At 40.0% G+C, this 19,593-nt stretch overlaps 1 protein-coding gene across 2 annotated transcripts in view; it reads right to left on the bottom strand.

The window, feature by feature from the left end:
• Window positions 1-1,832: 1,832 nt before the first annotated feature.
• Window positions 1,833-19,593, bottom strand: part of PIK3CA (phosphatidylinositol-4,5-bisphosphate 3-kinase catalytic subunit alpha) — a 42,947-nt gene continuing 25,186 nt past the window's right edge. For both annotated transcript variants that reach the window (XM_083441984.1, XM_083441983.1), the window contains exons 7-22: window positions 18,442-18,527; window positions 17,523-17,628; window positions 17,121-17,273; window positions 16,216-16,350; window positions 15,786-15,910; window positions 15,415-15,496; window positions 14,767-14,931; window positions 13,366-13,469; window positions 12,372-12,543; window positions 12,085-12,191; window positions 11,116-11,237; window positions 9,879-9,957; window positions 9,103-9,273; window positions 7,283-7,400; window positions 6,659-6,810; window positions 1,833-4,406 (exon numbers count right to left, since the gene is read on the bottom strand). In XM_083441984.1, the coding sequence (XP_083298110.1) occupies window positions 4,136-4,406; window positions 6,659-6,810; window positions 7,283-7,400; window positions 9,103-9,273; window positions 9,879-9,957; window positions 11,116-11,237; window positions 12,085-12,191; window positions 12,372-12,543; window positions 13,366-13,469; window positions 14,767-14,931; window positions 15,415-15,496; window positions 15,786-15,910; window positions 16,216-16,350; window positions 17,121-17,273; window positions 17,523-17,628; window positions 18,442-18,527 (2,148 nt within the window). In that variant the 3' untranslated portion in view covers window positions 1,833-4,135. The remainder of the gene's footprint in view (window positions 4,407-6,658; window positions 6,811-7,282; window positions 7,401-9,102; window positions 9,274-9,878; window positions 9,958-11,115; window positions 11,238-12,084; window positions 12,192-12,371; window positions 12,544-13,365; window positions 13,470-14,766; window positions 14,932-15,414; window positions 15,497-15,785; window positions 15,911-16,215; window positions 16,351-17,120; window positions 17,274-17,522; window positions 17,629-18,441; window positions 18,528-19,593) is intronic.

The raw sequence follows: 19,593 nt of genomic DNA on the forward strand, positions 1-19,593 counted from the left end.
CATGGTTCTTCCTTTCCCTCTATATAAACGGGTCCAGCCATGGTCTGCAACCTGTGCAGACACTAAAACTGGAGAAAAATACAAAGATCAAACACTGAGCGTGCAGATTATAAGGAAGAGAGAATGCCAGCAGACACTCCTAAGTGTTTACATGGTTCTCTATTAAAAAACAAGAGCAAATACTAAGAGAAGGACAATCCCATCTCAAGTGAACTACTTGCAACTGATTTTCATTCATGTCCATAAAATACATGGGCTTGTCTTTCCCATGTAATGACAAATCACTTGATTTGGACGTAGCAAAACATGTTTATAAAACTTCATTTTCATCACATATTCTGGCTACTCTTTATCTAAAGACGTGGAAGGCCGTAGGAATAAAACAGTTCTCCTTTTAAAAATGATCTAATATGTCATTACCGACTACTAGTCAGGACAAAAACTGGAAACCCCTGGGCCAGGGGCCAGCCCTTTGCAGCTATCAGTTGGTTGTCCACTTGCCAAGCCAGAGAAGAAGTGCAACAGGTGGCATTCATGGCAACAGAATTGGTCCCCAAGCAATTTTAGTGGGTGAACTGAAGCTGTGGTAGGAGCATCTTCAGAAAAAGGGAAGCAAAAGACAGGGAAATAACATCATTCGTTGGGCAACAGCCCCTCACTTCTCAAAGTATCACTCCCAGAAAGCCAGTTTCTTTCAAGGTGTTTAAAGAGCAAAAGTTGTTTGAATTTGTACTTACTAAACCCAATCTTTAGACCATTATACCAGTATTCAAGGCCCAAACCCAACCACAGAAGTATCAATGGAACAGCAGATTTTAACAGCTTCCTAACTAACTACTTCTGCTTGCTGGCACCATACAGCCAGGAATTAGATGGTCAGCACTTGAAGCCTTGAAATGGTTTAAGTCTTCAGCAGACATTATGCATTCTTCCCTCCCCGCAAAAACCCCCAACCTTAATCTTCATAGTCTTGAAAGGTAGAATCTGCAACCACCCACCTGAACACAACGAAAGCTTGCCAGAAATGATGTCACATGCTTCTGTAACCAGACAAGATTTCTCATTGACCTTTTTAAGTGTGGAGAACTAGAGCACAACTAAAGATGATGATATTCTGTATGGTAAAATATATTACAATTGCTAAAGGAGTAGGATATGGATTAAGAAAGGGTCACTGCTCAGTGGTAGAACACATGCTTTGTCTGCAGAAGTTTGCAGGTTCAACCCCTGGTGTTTCAAAAAGGACATTAAAAAAAAATGGACAGGGCTGCCTATTCACATAAAAATTAATGAATTAGGTGGATCCATTGACTGACTTGTTATAAGACAGGGTCTATGTTCTTATAAAAATATCACAGCATTAGGTTTATCATTATTCCCAAGTGAGCAGAACCCAAAAAGCTGCAAAACTCTTGACTACAGCCTAAGAGTCATTCATTCATATCTATCTATCCATCTATGACAATCATATACAAGGCAACATAGAGAAGAAAACAAGCACATTGGCTGGGAACCAGTGAGACTTTTGGCTAACAGTCTTCCCTCCACCTCAACTCAGACAATTCATATGTCCCTATTTCCACCAGTCTAGCCTTGGCTTTCATTCTACAAACCCACTTGGCATGATTTGTATCGATATTAGTTTTCAAGAAGAGTGTATTTGTAATTTTTACCAGGGCTGCCTGGTAACAGTTATGTTACCTCTGCAGCTGCAAATCTGTATCCACAAAAATAAGAACACTCAGCATGGTGGGTGGTTTTTTCCCTTTCAAGTTCAACAACAACAAGCAGCCTACTTAATATTTATCTTGCTGAAGAAACATAGCGTCTTGTCCATTAAGTCTATACAAATTTATTTATAATGACCTAACGTCAGCAAATTATGTTCAAACTGGTATTGCACTCCAAGTAATACCTAGATTTGAAGGACAGAAGAAAAGGCAAGTGAACTCAAATATCCAAATTTCTGAAACATTTTCAGATGCTGTGAGACAATAACATTAATATGGAAGAAATGGCACCTTACATATCCCGGGCTCAAAATACCTGGCCTTATTAAAAAAAGTCATTTTGGAATACGTTGTACCAATGGTTCTGCTAGTTGTATCAGTTTTGTTGTTTTAAAGACAGATATATACAGATATATATATGTATATATATATGTATGTACACACACACACACACACACACACGTATAAAATATTGGTTGCTAGCTCTGCATGCTATGGACTGTTGTCTCTTTTGCAGTACAAAGGACCATTTAATGATCGGATTGAAAATAGTGATTTTCTAGTATGTTAGTTACTGCAATTAAGCAGCTTCTGTTTAACAGTCCAAGAAAGAGGGCTAAGACAGAGATGGACTCCAAAGTCCATGATTAACAAAATGCCCAGCATATCATTTGAAGAGTATTGCCTGAGATAGTATTTGAAGGAAGACATGTGGGGCCTCATTCCACCCTAAAATACCAGAGCTGACATTGGCACTGGAAGCATTGTTACAAGTTATCGTTCTGTTTATACTTCCACTGGAAGTAAAAGCTTTCTGCTTATACTTCCGTTGGAAGTAAAAACAGTTACTAGTGGAAGCAAAAGCTTTTCCAATAACTGATCTTAATCTGTGTGTGCCAGCACTGGGTGAAAAAGCAGAGGGTGAAGGGTACTCATCTTCCCCTCCCCTCATTTCCCAATCCATGCAAGTCTCTCTTCTGATTATGCTGAACAAGAGTACTGAAAGCCAATCAAAGAGGTTTTGCAAGAGAATGTTGCTCCTTGGGAGCACTTAGACAAAGTCTTTGCATTCCCACTGATCTACCTGGTCCCACGCCAAGGATTACCATTGATCTGCCAAGTCAAATTTGAATTTCAGCAAGGGTTTGTTGCTTGACTTAAACTCACTATCAAAATTTGAGAAAGCTATAGACAATGGAGTTGGACATTCTAGTCTTTAAAGTGTGTTTACTTGGAAAAGGATCCCACAGATTTCAACAGAAAAACGCTTCCAAGCAAACAAATTAGCCTTGTCATAGAGGGTCAACCACAGGAATATAAGTTTGTGCTGGTGCAACTAAACAGCGTACTAAATAGTGGGGTGCACCTATGCTGCTCTACCAAGCTTCCTGTTGGAAAGTTCCTAATCCCTTCCTGCCAGAGGTGAACTTGGTGTAGGGCTTTAGAGTCATGTCTAAGAACACATGGACAACTCATGTCCCAGACCAGCACAAGGATCTTTAAATATGATCCTACAAACCACAACATCAGCCTAGCGGCTTATACAAGTAGGCTCTTAGAAAGAGAAATGATCTACAGAATTAAAAGGACAAAACTGGACAAATCAATGTAAGGAAGTATTATATATTAATAGCTTCTGTTATATAAATAACCTTTATAAAAATAATCTTTAATTCTAATAACTCACCTCTTTTTAGGTTCTGAAAAACATGCATGAAAAAATGTACTGAGGTTTAGGTTAGAAAAAAAAAAAATCAAATCTGAAAGTGTTGCACTAAACCCAATCCTCCCCACTAGCCAGACTTTTGAGGTGGTGGGAGAGGTCATCATTGAAACCCTGCTAATACTGTCCAGCAGAATCTTAAGATCTACACCTAATAACTTGTTTGAAATAGTCAAATAAAAACTGAGAAAATTGCTACTCTAAAATCCACCAATTATATCTGACATTATGAAGGCACGATCTTCTCTAATTTACTGACTGGAGTTCATGGGAGAGGAAAACTCTCAGGAGCAATTAATATCGCTAAGCTTTCCTTCTTTTGCAAACCTACATGGGCCCAATTTTCACCAGACCAACTGGAACATGTGAACAACTGGTTTTAATGCTCGGCACAGATTCCCCAATCAATTAAACAAATCTCTGAAGTATACCTTCCCGGACTTAAGGCATAACATGACTGGACATATAGGAAAAGTTGTATTTGTAATACACAGTCTGTAGTGTTCCAAAACCCTGTTTAACGTATTTAAATAGCTTTGAGGTTGTTGTTTTTTAATCTTGCTGCAAGTTCAAATGCTGTTCATGGTTTGTGCAATTAAGATGCAACCAAACTTTACTGCCAACAGTGCAGTGAAACAGCCACAAAATGGGTTATCAGTTTTTCAGCACATTCATTTTTGTTTCAGTTCAAGGCATGCTGCTTGATTGTATGAAAGATCCAGTCCATTTTTGTTGTCCAGCCACCATGATGAGCATCATTCATCTGTTTCATGAAATACTCCAGTGCTTCCTGCTCTGTTTTGTCCAATGCAAGAGTCTTGCGAATATATGCAATGTCATCAAAAGACTGTAGTTCTGGCATCCCAGAGCCAAGCATCATGGAGAAGAGGTTTATGAAAAGATTGGCATGCTGCCGGATTGCTAGATAAGCTTTATAACACATTTCTTGGAACCTTGGAGAGAAAAAGAAAAAAAAAATATCAATCAGACCTATGCCACAGTTTTTGAGGATCATGAAACAAAAGGAGTACGGTACATAAAAACAGCTGCTAGTTGACCTTTACAGTTGAAAAGGCCATGATACCATCAGCAGAAAAGGCCATGAGGCTATCAACATTTCTTTATTATGTGGCATTAAAGAAAACTATTTTCCCACTGAGGAAAAAATTTGCGCAATGATTTTCATCATAAAACCATACCACTCACTGTATGTAGCTTTCTCAAAAGAGATGTTTTGGAAATACAGTGGTGCCCCGCAAGACGAATGCCTCGCAGGATGGAAAACCCGCTAGACGAAAGGGTTTTCCATTTTTCAATGCGCTTTGCAGGACGAATTTCTCTATGGGCTTGCTTCGCAAAACGAAAATGTCTTGCGATTCTTGCGATTTTTTTTCGCTCCCCCCCCCTTTTTCTAAGGCACTAAGCTGCTAATAGCCTTTTAGCAGCTAATCCGCTAATCCCTTAAGCCTTTAATAGCCGCTAATAGCCGCTAAACCGCTAATAGTGCTAATCCGCTAATAGGGTTGCTTCGCAAGACAAAAAAACCGCTAGACGAAGAGACTCGCGGAATGGATTCTTTTTGTCTTGCGAGGCACCACTGTATAGGCATTTTAAAAGGAGAGTATCTGGAGATGAAGGACACAAAGCCTTTTAAACTACTAAATTCAGAATCTAATAATTTGTGCAAATTGGTCATGCATTTCCTGTTCTGCTTGGCCCCAGTTATTACAGGTTACAGGCTACATGTTCTGAGATATACATGAGGAGGAACATGCCAATTTCCCATTCTAGGAGTATTGATTATTAAATTTGTATACCACCCTGCATCCGTAGATCTCAGGGAGGTTCACAACATAAAAACACATGATAAAAACTAAAAATACCTAATAAAAATAAGAGCAACTCCCACTACACAAACCAATAACCCCACACACATGGCTTGTGATTTATTCCGTGGTGTTTAGGGAAAACCCCTTTGGAGAAAATGTGTTTGGAGTGTGTGTGCTGCTTTCAAAACCTCTTTAGATGTGGACCATGTTTTCCGGGAGCCCCCTGTTTACTTTTTACATTTATATACCACCTTTTTTCTTCCAGGGAGCTGAAGTTGGTGTACACGGGTTCTCTTCCTCTCCATTTCATCCTCACAACAACCCTGTGAGGTAGGTTAAGCCAGGCTTCCTTAACCTCGGCCTTCCAGATGTTCTGAGACTACAATTCCCATCATCCCTGACCACTGGTCCTGTTAGCTAGGGATCATGGGAGTTGTAGGCCAACATCCGGAGGGCCGAGGTTGAGGAAGCCTGGGTTAGGCTAAGAGATGTTGACTGAACCAAGGTCACCCAGTGGTCTCCCAGGTCCTAGTCCAACACTGTAACCACTACAGAACACTGTAAAAACAAGTGTATACCTTCTCAGTCACCCCAGGATTACATTGTCTTTGCTTTATTACACCAGTTGTATTTCAAAACCCTTACAATTATTATTTTTATAAAATAACATATGAAAGAAAGTTGTGAGCCACATTGGCCACATTGTGCACATAAAATTAAGGTAACAGTGACAAAATTTTGTATTCTGTGAACTGCCCTGATATTCTGTGAACCAGCCTGAGACCTGCGGGTACAGAGCGGTATATAAATTCAATAAAAAAGAAAAAAGTTAGTTCACTCAAAATATCATCCCCACCCCATCCCCTGGCAGAAACATCACCCATCACCCTTTCCTTCAGTATTTCAAGATAATATCTACCGTATTTTTTGCCCCATAGGACGCACTGGCCCATAGGACGCACCTATTTTTTTGGGGGGGGGGGAATAAAGGGAAAAAAATTATTCCCCCCCCCCCCAGCCACGGATATCTGCCTGAAGCGCGGGGCACTCTGCTTCAGCGCGCCCCGTGCTCTGGGCAATCAGGCTGCTATCCGCAGCCTAGGGAGCCCTGCGGGAACTCCTGCGGGCTCCCCAGGCTTGCTGATAGCTTCCTGAAGCCTGGAGAGCGAGAGGGGTCGGTGCGCACCGACCCCTCTCGCTCTCCAAGCTTCAGCAAAAGCCTGCATTTGCCCCATAGGACACACACAGATTTCCCCTTCATTTTTGGAGGGGAAAAAGTGAATCCTAAAGGGCGAAAAATACGGTAATTAATTATATAGTAAGATTTGCTTTAACAATTAAACTTCAATTAAATCTTAAACTATAAAATGTTGTACCTTTCAAATTCCCTTGTTTTGGTACATTCTTGGGCTCCTTTACTAATCACTATCAAGAAATCTTGCGTTAAGACAAACGGCACACGCTCTCGTTTATAGCCAAACTTCTTCTTTTTGTGATCCAAGAAGTGTCCGAAATCAATGTGAAACAGCTTTAAAGAAAATGCATTTTTAGGTTATTAGTCATCTGGGAAAGCCAAGAGAATAGAATATTCCCACCTGCATATTGATCTGATATTTCATTCCAAGAGTCAATATGCAAAACAGCCCTGAACCGGCAGCTTTCATACTGTTCCAAGGAAACCTGGGATTTCTCAGAAGTGCAATGAACAGTTCAGTATTGCGAACAGACTTTCCAAAGGCACCACCATAAAATTGCTACTGAAATTCACAGCTGCACACGGGTACTGGGTGTGTTTTAGGCCAATGTTTATTGTGAATATGTACCTTAGCCTAATGCCTCTGCAACCCACAGAATTGTTAGGGCAGATGCTTAAAAAGTTCATCAGAAGCCAATTTGAGGCAGAACGTGTTTCCTGATGTTAAGAAGCGTGACGGTAGGAAGCTACTGCATTGCCCAAATACCAGCACGTAGAAAGGCATAATCATTGTAAACATTTTTACCTGCCCATCATCTTTCACCATGATATTGCTATTGTGACGATCTCCAATTCCCAGTATGAATGTAGCCACACAATAGCCAGCACAAGAGCGTGTAAACAAATCAATAGCTGCATCATACCTATTAAGAACAAAGAACACATGAAATATTGCAGGTGCCATTGTTTAGGACTTCTAAAAGAAAGCGATTCAGGCACGCAATGTAGATGAGTATTCCTGGAAGCCACCTCTTTGGATGGGGGAGAATTCAACATGTATATTTATTTAAAACATTTTATGTCACTTTTCAAAATAGTTTTACAACTAAAAATCGACAATATACCTTATCTAAATCCGAAACCAAATCTATGCCACAAATAAAACAGTGGATTCTATAAAATTAACTATCAAAAAGAAGAAAAGAAACAAATGAAAAGTTTTGACTTGTCTTTCGAAGAAAACTAAAGATGGAGCCATGTGAATCTCTTGAGGGTTGGCATTCCAAAGATCTGGGGCTATGACAGAGGAGGCTCTTTTTCTTTTGAGTCCAATCTAGACTCAACAGATGATCAAATCTTTAGCAGGAACTCAGTGGTAGACCTTAATTGTTGATAGGGCTCATACAGGAGGAGGCATTCCCTCAGATAATCAAGATCCAGGCTGGTTAAGACTTTGAATGTTAAAATCAGCACCTTGAATTTGGCCCAGAAACAGATCAGCACTCAAGTGCAGTTTGTTTTACAATAGGTTACAATATGAGAAAATCCGTTCAAATCCATCAGCAATTGTTTTGCACCAGGTAATATTTCCACCAGTGATGCTTTCCAGGCATGGTTTTGGGAAGAAATCCGGGGACCCGCTCAGTAGAATGAGCAGGAGCGCCACTGAACACAGCAGGGCTGGCTTACCTAATCTTGAAGTAAGTGAAGTAATACACATCACTCCACAGACGGCCCACTGTAAGACCATTAAGATGAGGGACCAAGATTTCCTAGATGCACCACCAGTTTCCACCTTTTCTATAGGTGATGTGTTAGTTAACAGGCAAATATGCTTCCTTCATGGGCACTGAGGCTAGAAAATACTTGCCTAAATAAGGAATGATACATTTTGATGTTTGGTGCGTAACAGCTATCACACACATTCAACCTACGGTACTTCTGATTGGTGGCTGATGTAGTCTTGTAGCTGGAGGGCAAGAAGGGATGGAGCTCCAACAGGATCATTTTGGAATGGTATCTTGGTGCTACTTTAAAGATTATTTTATGTCTGCTCCCCCAGGCCACTAGAGGTCCTGAGCACCTGCTTCTCACAATGCAAGCATAGCAGCTGCGCTTAGAACTTCCTATCACTTGGGGAAGTGAAAAACCATGGGAAAATACAGTGGCCGGATTCTGCCATCAGAAAACTGGAGAAGACCAGTTAGGAATGTAGCTTCATTAATGTCTGCAGTTATAAGGTGGTGTGAACTAACCACTTCATACGCCTAAAAACCATAACTAAACATTGCAGCCACAATCCAGAAAACCACGTGAGCCACTCATCCATTGGGGATTTCACTTATTCAAGCAACGTGAGTGTCCTCCTGCATCACACAGCAAATTGTTTCAGAGACCTGGAAGAGTTAAAAGCAGCCTGTGATATAGTATAGGAGCTTGCTGTCTCAAGAAAACATTAACATGCCCTGCAAGAAATGAACAAGGTCTTGCCTGAATCCAATCTCTGGATGTGTCCATACTTCAGTTACAAAATACTGTGGCTTAAAACAGAAGGGGACCAAAATATTCTTAGGCTTCCATCAAAGAAAGAATAAAAGAGGGGGTGGGAATTAAAAGTCAACTCACATTTCCCCTTTGTTCTTGTCTTTGAGCCACTGATGTAACGTATGGCTGTTGAATTGCAGTGCTCCTTTAAGGCCACCTTTGCACTGGATCTGCATGATTGTGTGTGAATTTCTCACAACCTCAATGAGCCCCACACAGTCGCCAATAGATAAACAACCATAAGGCAGCATCCTAGAAGAGCAATGCGAGTTTTTTTATAAAAAAAACAGACATCGTAATGGCCACCAACCAAAACACACAGGCACTGAAATCTCTATGTAATTATCAAACATTTAAGTCATTTGGATAGACGACCAGCAGGGCCATGATTTATAGAACTACTACACAATTAATTCCAGCCCCCCAGGGCAACATTGGACTTGCACTTCTAGAACAGCAGCTCAAGGCTACATGACAAGTTTTTTTAAAATAGAAAGGAGTTTAGAAAGCAGTTTGTGGTGTGGAATGGGCCTGCTCTCTCATGCAAAATATCCCACTGTTTATGTACAAAGTCGCTTTTTAACCCAAGAAAATGGTGGACACATGCAAGAACATTAAATCATGATGATACTTGATTTTGCAGCCATTTACATATTCACTGCATACTGATGACAACATTAAGCAGTAATCTGACTGATTAGATAGGGAAGAACATTTAAAACATTTGTAGAATGGGTAGTTATTGATTACAATAAACTAAAATTTTCTGCAAACTCTTGAACCAAATATGTTCTTCTTCAGGCAGAATGATAAACAAAACACAGACTGCAACATTAGCAATATTTGTGAATACTTGCCTAAGATCAAGCCCTTGGTTTTGCCAGATGTTTTCCATGATTCTTATGATTTGAAGTGTCAGCATATCCTGACGTAGATCTAAAAACATGTAAGTGAACACAGGTTTTGGGAACTTTTGGAAGGCATAAAACAGCTTCAACAACTTTGTTTTGCACGATAAGCTTACTCTGTTCTGTTATCGATGACTTTTTTGATTGAAAAAAATGACTCTGTGTTTAAAAAATCAAAACACAACCTGTGACAAAAATGTGAAATCAAACTAATTCTAAGAGATTGGGGGCAAGTTATTATAGTCCACTACTTCAAGTCTATGGAGGTGAATATCTTCTTGTTCCAACAGGCTTTTGAGAATTAAAGAGCTGCTGTGCTGCTGTTTTTACTGTAATTACTCGTATATTGTAATTATTGGTATGTTTAAAACAGATTTTATATAGTTTAAGTTCTATTAATATTGAATTTTATTTTAATGATTAATTTTTCTATGTTTTTAGTGGTTCTTGCTTTTATCCGTAAGCTGCTTTAAGTCCCATCATGGAAAAAGGCAGGGTATAAAGGTATAGGGTAGTATACAAATTTAATAAATAAATAATAATTAAAAAAACAACAACTTTATATTGGGCAACAGCAGAAAAGCTTACAAAGTGCTCTAGTCCCCCACTGCCAGCCACAACCTACATAGGAAAGCTCTTTGGACAGGAACAGAGCGCACCTCAAATAGCCATGTTGGTTCCCTCAGCTGGGCAAACAGAGCAAGCGGCTCCTGCTAATCTGTGTGCATGTGCCCTCCCATGCTAAAGGAGAACAACTGCCTATGTGCAACTGCCACAGCACTCTGCTCTGTCTCCCCTGGTGCAAAATCACCATACAGCAAGATAGTGACTGCCATTCCCTGAATGAGAATGTCATGGCCAGATAGGCCAGCACTAGCGCTGGGCGCTATCTGGTTTTCAGCATTGTGATGTATCACCAGCTAACATCATGATATATTCCTATGGTAGACATAGTGATGGCGCATTTGCATTATTGCTCACTAATACTGTGTAGTGGAAGGGGTTTGTGTGTGTTTTTGGTGAAAATGAATGCAGTGGATGTTAATATAAAATTCACAAGGATTAGGAAGAAATCTTTTACTTTGATGTTATAACTTATAAGTTGGTATAAATTGAATAGAGGTGTTTAAGATAGTTAGGGTGATGAAGAAACACATACAGGATACAATGAAATATACTTCCTTACCATCTCCATTTTTAAAGATGATTTCATTATTCTGAAACAGCAGCTCAGACATGATATCTGGGTTTTCCCAATTAAGCCAAAGTGGCCTTTTAGCAGATGACATAATCCTGCACTCCTCAAGCCTATGAAAGGATAAAATAGCTGCTTAAATGAGTGCACCTTCAAACTGACATAAATGATTATATTTCTATAGACCTATTATTATTATTTCACCTGAAGATCTCAGGGTGGTTCACAACATAAAAATACAATAAAAAAGCGGAAAATACATAATAAAAACAAGAACAAAAAACCAAAATCAAATAATAATCCCTACTCCCCTACCCCCACTTTTAACTCAGGTGTGGGGAACATTTTTGGCTCCCTGAGGCTGATCCTGATAAGCCTCATTGCAGACCAAATAGGACGGGTGGTCAGCAACACGCACCTGTCAATCACATGACCTCATTAGGACATAACAGGATTGAGAGACAAGTTGTTCTATCCACCAGAATGGAAATTATCCCCATTCTGTGAGCAAGGTGCACTCCTACCACCCACCAGCTGATGGGCAGTTGGGACTTTAAGGTCCTGATTGTTCCTTTGAAGCTCAGCCCTTACTCACTACACACCTGAAGCCATGTATGGTGTCAGGTGTAGGGCTGGGGGGTGGGTGGGCATGGCTTCCACCAAATGTGTATTTCATGGGCCAAATGGAGGGGACTGGTAGGCCAAGTCTGGCATCTGGGTTGGTGGTTCCCCTCTACTGCCTTAAACCAAAATGCAGTATTACTTTTCACGTCTAAAGGGCAATCTCCAAGCATGATGCAGCTACAAATAAAAAGATGGATCTAAAAAGATGTGACCTAGTTTTAGCTAGAGGACAGGATTTTAGAAAAAAGGTGACTGAGGAGGCTCTTCATGCAATTGTCCATTTTAAATGTTCCAGATACATTCATGCCTATTTATGAAATCTGAGAAAGATGATACCTAAGATTTCCAAGCTGATGAGCAGGATTGAGAGGAGATATAAAGCCTTGCAGTGCATCCATGAAGTCTGGCCGCCTCATTTGCTCCACAAGGAATTTCATCTGTACCTGATGGATAACAGCATCCAAATATTGACGAGCTCATCAGTCAAATACGAACGAAGGCAGTATTTGTGACCAATTTCAATTTTTAGCATGAAGAGTCATGTTTTCTTAAAAAGCTTTTAAATGAAATATGTCAACTCTAAGTGCTGAAGAATGCATCCAGTGCTAAATTTATCAATTTACCTTTTGGGTTTCATCCTTTTTCTCCTGTTTAAGGATGTCTGTGAGGTTAATAAGTTTTTCCATAGCTTCTACCTGCCTGCTTAGGTGTTTAAGGTACATCCCACATGCTCGGCAATATGACTCCAAAAGCAGACCAAACCTCTGGCTCACATTTTTGTTGTGCATTTCAGACCTAAAAGAAGGCATAACTTATGGTTAATTTTTAATAAAGCATTTGCTAAAAAAAACCCCTAACTATTCAGGATGACTCACCAGTTAAAAGAGTATCCACTAAGCAAGGATGGGAAAGAACCCTGCCCCAAACTTTAAGAGAGTCAACCCAACTCCATATTTAGATCAGAGGTTGTCAACCTGGTCCCTACTGCCCAATAGTGGGCATTTCAGGATTCTAGTGGGCGGTAGGGGGTTCTATGGCAGAAGCTGAATGCTCCTTCCATCGAGCACTGGTGGGCGGTAAGGAACTTTTCCCATCAAGAAAGATGCATTAGTGGGCGGTAGGTATAAAAAGGTTGACTACCCCTGATTTAGATAGTCAGATAACTGGTCTTAGTGTGTGTGTGTGTACACACTAAGACCAGTTATCTGACTATCTAAATCAGGGGTAGTACACACACACACACACACACACACACACACACACACACACCATTTACTCAAGATTGCATTCTTCATCTCAGCATGAAAATCAATATATAGTTTTCTAAAGCTTTTTATTTTTATTATCCTGATGCCATATTGTTGCTGATTTAAACAGAAATCAACTTTCTGAACCAAATCTCTTGCATTCATCACTGAGGCACTGCAAAGACCCAAAGCCCAAGAAACAGTTGCAGTATCTTTCTGAACATCAAGCCATTTCTTTTTTTTAAAATAGTAATAATAGTGCTTTCAAGTGCTTTATACATAAAAAAATAAATAAAAGCACAGGATGGTCAAGATCAAAATTTCATCTCTTTATAACAGGAGTCCATTTAAAGTAGAAATCCAAACTTACTTTAGATGCCAAAAGAAGAAGTGTCCTATTCTTTGATTGGTTAGTGCCTTCTTCAGTAAAAATCTCACGAGCAGATTGTCCAAGTACTGCTCGTATTTCAGAACCTAAGCACAAGAGGATTGAAGTGTAATTGGCATTTAGCTATATTCTGTGGAAGACTTCAAGGTTTTGCCACTCTGCATGATATATTGCAACCCCATAGTCGCCTTTGACTGGACTTAACTGTCCGGGGTCCTTTACCTTTTACCTATATCCCAAGCTTGCAGATTATAACTTACCTACTCACTTTGGGTGAATATAAATTGCCCTCCCTCTCTAGTGACCAGGGCTGATCCAGAGCCTCTAAATTACAGCTTGCCTTCAGCACTATCTAGCCCTTTATAAAGAAATCTGAGGAAGTTCTCAGTCTGGATATGTGAATGAGCCCAAAGTACTACTGTGCCTCAAGCTGCCTGCTTTATTTTACAAACAGTGCAGTTGCCCTTGTATTATGATTTGTGTCTAATTCTGTTGTCCCCTGCAGTTTTCTGAGATAGCTTGATTATACCTACAATATAAACCATGTTGTAGGTTTACATTTGCGTTTATTTGCTGCTACTTGCCCTAAGGCAGAGTCATTTGGAATGGGGAGGAGGAGAAGAGAAATAATTTATTCTTTAAAGATCCCCGAAAGTTGAAATGCTAAATATTTTTCTCCCTTTTAGTTCTCTCTTCTTTCCTTTGTCTTCTTGGCCAAGAACCACTACCGTATTTTTCGCTCTACAAGACGCACCAGACCATAAGACGCACCTAGTTTTTGGAGGAGGAAAACAAGAAGAAAAAAAAATCTGAATCCCAGAAGCCAGAACAGCAAGAGGGATCGCTGCGCAGCGAATGCAGAGATCCCTCTTGCTGTTCTGGCTCCTGGGATAGCTGCGCAGCCTGCATTCGCTCCATAAAACGCACACACATTTCCCCTTACTTTTTAGGAGGTAAAAAGTGACTCTTATAGAGCAAAAAATACGGTATTTTATATCACTGCTTGTAAGGGTATGCAATGAAAAGATATAAATATTGTTTCTTGAAGTCCATAGATATAGCTAACCATAGGCTGGTAACTTGGTGGAATTATTTACAATGCTGCCCGAGCCTTTGCTCATTTCTGTCTCGTAATATTACTCTTTTGGGGAGGGGGGCTATCAACCTTTGAAGTGCTACAGCAATATATTATCCAGCTATCAGCAATGGTCAGCAGAAGGATCTTTAATATGCAAGCCAAGCACTGTGGTAACTTTGGTAAGCTTTAACCTTTCAGAGATATTCTGATTCTCATCATCCAGAAAAGTTATATAAAGTCTTAGCATAAATTTCAGGCACAATGGCATACATTAAGAGGCAGTTGACAAAAATAGATTACAGTACCTGTACCAGCTGAATCAAATACTGAGAAAGTTTGTCGTCTGTCAGATATTTTTCTAGACATCGAATTGCAAACGCTCGCACCATCGGATCTGGGTAATTGCAGTCCAAAAGCTCCATTGCCTGTTCAGGCTTGATGGGAGGCCAGTCTTTTATCAAGCAGTACATCTGCACAGTAGAGAACAATGAATTTGTATCAGTCATGAGAACACAAGAATGGTCTTGCTGGATCAGATGAAATTCCAACTAACCCAATATTCTACTTCCAACAGCAGAAAGGCAAACAAACATCTCTAGACGTGCATAAACAGGATATGAAGATGACGGGCTCATCCTTTTAGCTTTCAGCAACTGGTGTTCAGAGGTATGCTGCCATGAAAGCTCCAACTGCCATGGCTTGGGGTAACGAATTTCAAATATTAATTATGGGCCATAATTATATCAAGAGGAAATTGTGCTAATACTACTGAAGAGAGCTTATGGGATCCTGTTACAACAAAATTGTTTTATTCACTAAGAGGTAAGAGAACAAAACTAAAGTCATATTCCCCCCCATCAACATGGAAGCTATTATAATGAAAGTCTTTGACCAAGGCTACTGCTAACAACTGTAGCCAGTTTAAAAGTGTGTATAAGTAACGGAGATACTACCTGGGCTACTTCATCTCTAGAGTTCCATTTGACAGACAAAAGCAATTTAGGTAGGATATCTGGCGTATTTACGCAGTAATGCCTGCAAAAAAACCAACAACAAGAGAAGGGATTTTGAAATAAAAATTTAAAGTATTGTTGTCATTACTACATGGAACTATTTAGTATGCTGGTTATAGATTAAAAAAAAAAATCTTCAGGAGACTTCACAAAAAGCCAAAGTTTTGTGGGTTAAGCTTAGGGGCAGATGACAAGCCTCGTGTCCTCACCCCAGTTTCTTTCCTTTCCCACTTAAAATGCAATCCAGGGAGCGTCATGCCTATGATTGCCCACCTACTTTTCATAGTCCTACTTATGACCCAATGTCATACCTGTGGCTCCAAAGGAAATCCTTTTCTTGTTCAGTTATTTCAGATAGTGGGTCTCGAGTGCAGATTGAACGCAGCTGCTCTTTGTCACAATCTCTTAATTCATTATCGCGTGCTAGTCTATTACTCTGTAAAAAAAGAGAGCAATGACTTGTTCATACTACAATTAATGCAATATATATATATATATATATATATATATATATATATATCCTTTTGAATACTTAAAGCATCTCACATACTTCATCTCAGTAGCCCGAACAACCACTCTGTATTATTAAACCCTGTTCAATACTTAACGCTGTAGTTAATGGGTTGGGGAGACAGTCGCTTGCCTAAAGCAATCTGATAAAACTTCATGAGTGAGGTGAGAACTAGCTTGTAGTGCACGTTCTTAGCCACAATGCAACCTGGAAAGTAAAATGCTCCTTACCAGTCCTGCATGACTGTAGTTAAACCCTAGTTCTCGAGATATAGTCCAATTGGCATGGTCTTCAATTACAGACATGTCGGGAAACTTTACAGGACTGCTAAACCAATCAAATTCCAGCTCTAAACAAGGAGTTTCCTAAGAAGAAAAGAAGTTTGTCCTTGTATGATTTAAAATATTGTTTTTTAGTATATATATATATAAAGCACACTATTCCACAAGTACAAGCTATGCAAATACAAGGTATTTAAAATAATAAAAGCACAGGATCAGACAAATTAGTCTTAAGTCTCAGGAGAAACACCAGATGCCTTCAGAAGACCAAGTTTTATTGCTGCTAGTCAAAGAAAAGACCCGGACAGTAGCTTGCTAAAGTTGCGTTCTTCAAAGCTGCATCCATAGTAAACTCAATTTGGATTTTGGTAGAGACATTAGTCCCATTGTAACCTTTGTGGATGGAACAATTCAGGCTACCTAAAGTTCTGTATCACTAGACAAAATCCTCACAAATTGCACAGCATTTTATTTTGACAACCTTGGGAACAGCACTCCAGATTGCAACTAATGGCTCAGATAACTGCATGCTCCTCTGTGAAAGCAAATTTTTCCTACATAGAAAGCTGATATATCAGATACAAGGGTTCTAGCAGGCTCCTCTCCCCGACATGCCAGTTTTCTACATGCACAGATTTATTATTTTTTGTGCACAGAAGCATAAATTATGTGACCCCCCATCTATAGCCCGAAATACTGCAGTTTATACAGGTTTACCATTGTTACATTTTGGAAACAGTGACAATATTTTATTAAAATACAGAGGACCATTAGAATTCACTTGGACAGTCCTTGATTTAACACAACGAACTGTTAGTAAATAAGCCAGAAATTGGCATGAAATGTCCATTTACCTTATTGGGATTTGATCCAGTGACTCCAATGGGATTTAGCAGGTCTTCCAACCCATGGGGTACAGGCCACAGATTCAGAGCCATTTTGCCAGAAACAAGAGTGTCTGTGTAATCAAACATGTTAATATTCCCCCACGCCAATGGACAGTGCTCCTTAAAAAGAGCAAATAATCACTGTTTAGTCTCGTCTATTAGCAACACATTTCAAACTCAGATATAGAGGAATTAAAAGGGCAGGGGCAGACTTTTTTTTTTTTGAAAACTCAAATATACAATGACAAAGTAAATCATAACTGTTACCATTAGTTTAGAGATCAACACAGTATAAGTCAGAAGAATAATTTCAAATGAGATATTCTCCCTATTTGAGAAGTATTCACTATCCAACGACAAGACTCTTACCTCCTTTGCACCCTTCCTCCCTTTAACGGAGCAGATAGAAAGGCAAAGCCGAGCCGCACGTGGAAGATCAAGAACGTGCATCTCATACTGCAGCCACTCATTCCACCTGAAAGGAAGATAAAAGGGATTTGACCCAAGATTTTAACCAAAAGTGCTATGCAAAGATGCTTTAAAAATGATATGGCAAATTTAAAAATACTAAAGCAATTCTGTGTAAACCAAGCCAAGTTTGAGTTGAATTTTCCAGTGTGGCATTCCACTTTTGTAGAACCATTGGAAGCTAATTTGACAGCTATCTACCCCAATGCCCTACTCTATGCAGGAAACTAAGAGTGAGAGTATCCCTGCCAGGTGGTTGTCCAGCTTCTGTCTGAAAATCTCCTGTGACAGAGAGCGCACCATCCCTCTAGGTAACAGGTTCCATTGTTCTAACCTTCACAAAGTTTCTCCAAATGTTCAGCAAATATCTACTCTCCTGTAACTTAAGGCCGTTAGATCAAGTCCAACCCTTCAAGGCAGCAGAAAACAAGTCTTTGCTTCCTTCTATGCAATAACTTGTTCAGGTATTTGAAGAGTGCTGTTGAGGGTATTTAGGAAGGTTTTTTTGTGGGGGGAGGTAAAGCATGAGACTCTTAATCCCAAGGTCATGGGTTTGAGCCCCGTTCTTGGCAAAAGATTCCTGCGTTGGACTACATGACACTCATGGTACCTGCCAGCTCTACAATCCTATGATTCTATATATTCCTTGAACATTAAGGTACAGTATCAGATCCGAACAAAAACTAAACTTCCAAACTCACTTTTAGATGGAGGAAAGAAAGACACAACATATACTGTAAAGCAATTATCTGAATTGTTAATAAGTTTCTACAAACTTGAACATCAGGTTTCTTTTCATTGTTTTAGTGATATTCTTTACCTGGGATTGGAGCAAGGTACTCTCTGAGTATTCACATTATCACATAATGGCTCTCCTCCATGATAGATGCCAGTTCGGACATAAATCTGAAAAAAATACGCTTATGAACATGACTATACTACAAGGGGACGCGGGTGGCGCTGTGGGTAAAACCGCAATGCCTAGGACTTGCCGATCGTATGGTCGGTGGTTCGAATCCCTGTGGCGGGGTGAGCTCCCGTCTTTCGGTCCCAGCTCCTGCCCACCTAGCAGTTCGAAAGCACTCCTAAGTGCAAGTAGATAAATAGGTACCACTTTATAGCGGGAAGGTAAACGGCGTTTCCGTGTGCTGCGCTGGTGCTGGCTCGCCAGAGCAGCTTCGTCACGCTGGCCACGTGACCCGGAAATGTCTCCGGACAGCACTGGCCCCCGGCCTCTTAAGTGAGATGGGCGCACAACCCTAGAGTCGGATACGACTGGCCCATACGGGCAGGGGTACCTTTACCCTTACCTTATACAAGTAACCACGAAGCAGGAGTTATAAATATCAAGCAAGAGTAACTCATCTAACCCCCGCTCTAAAATAGTTGCATTGTCAGTTTATTTCCAGGCTCAATTAAAGGTGCTCACATTGGTGTTTAGGGCTTTAATCAACTCAGGCCACAAACATCTGAAAGACCAACTTATTCCCTACAGACCACCTCAGGTGTTAAGATCAGTAGAGGAGCCCTCTTGGTAGTTCAACCGCTCTTTGACAGCTTCTAGGCTGTGGAATTCCCTCCCCAAAGAGGTACATCTGGCACTTTTAATATATTGTTTCTGCCATATGCTGAAAATGCACCTCTGATCCACCCTATTCTTGTGTCAGTAATTTTAGTTGTTTTTAATACTGATGTTTAAATTGCTGTAGTCATCCCTGGGACCTGAGGCTGAAGGGTGAGTAATAAACTGATAATGATGGTGATTAATAATAATAATAATAATAATAATAATAATGATGCAGAATGCACCTTAGGTTTTGCCCAATATATGTAAATACCTCAAAAAGGCAAGTTATTTATTTGTTTCACACCCAGACAAAAAGTTTAAGGTTTGGTGGGCCTGGAGAGTAACGTAGAAACAAAAAAACCTAAGGATTTAAGAGTCATTCATCAGAAATATGCATGTGCTTTC

This window comes from Podarcis tiliguerta (assembly GCF_965153285.1).
Source record: "Podarcis tiliguerta genome assembly, chromosome: 5".
Lineage (NCBI taxonomy): Eukaryota > Metazoa > Chordata > Lepidosauria > Squamata > Lacertidae > Podarcis > Podarcis tiliguerta.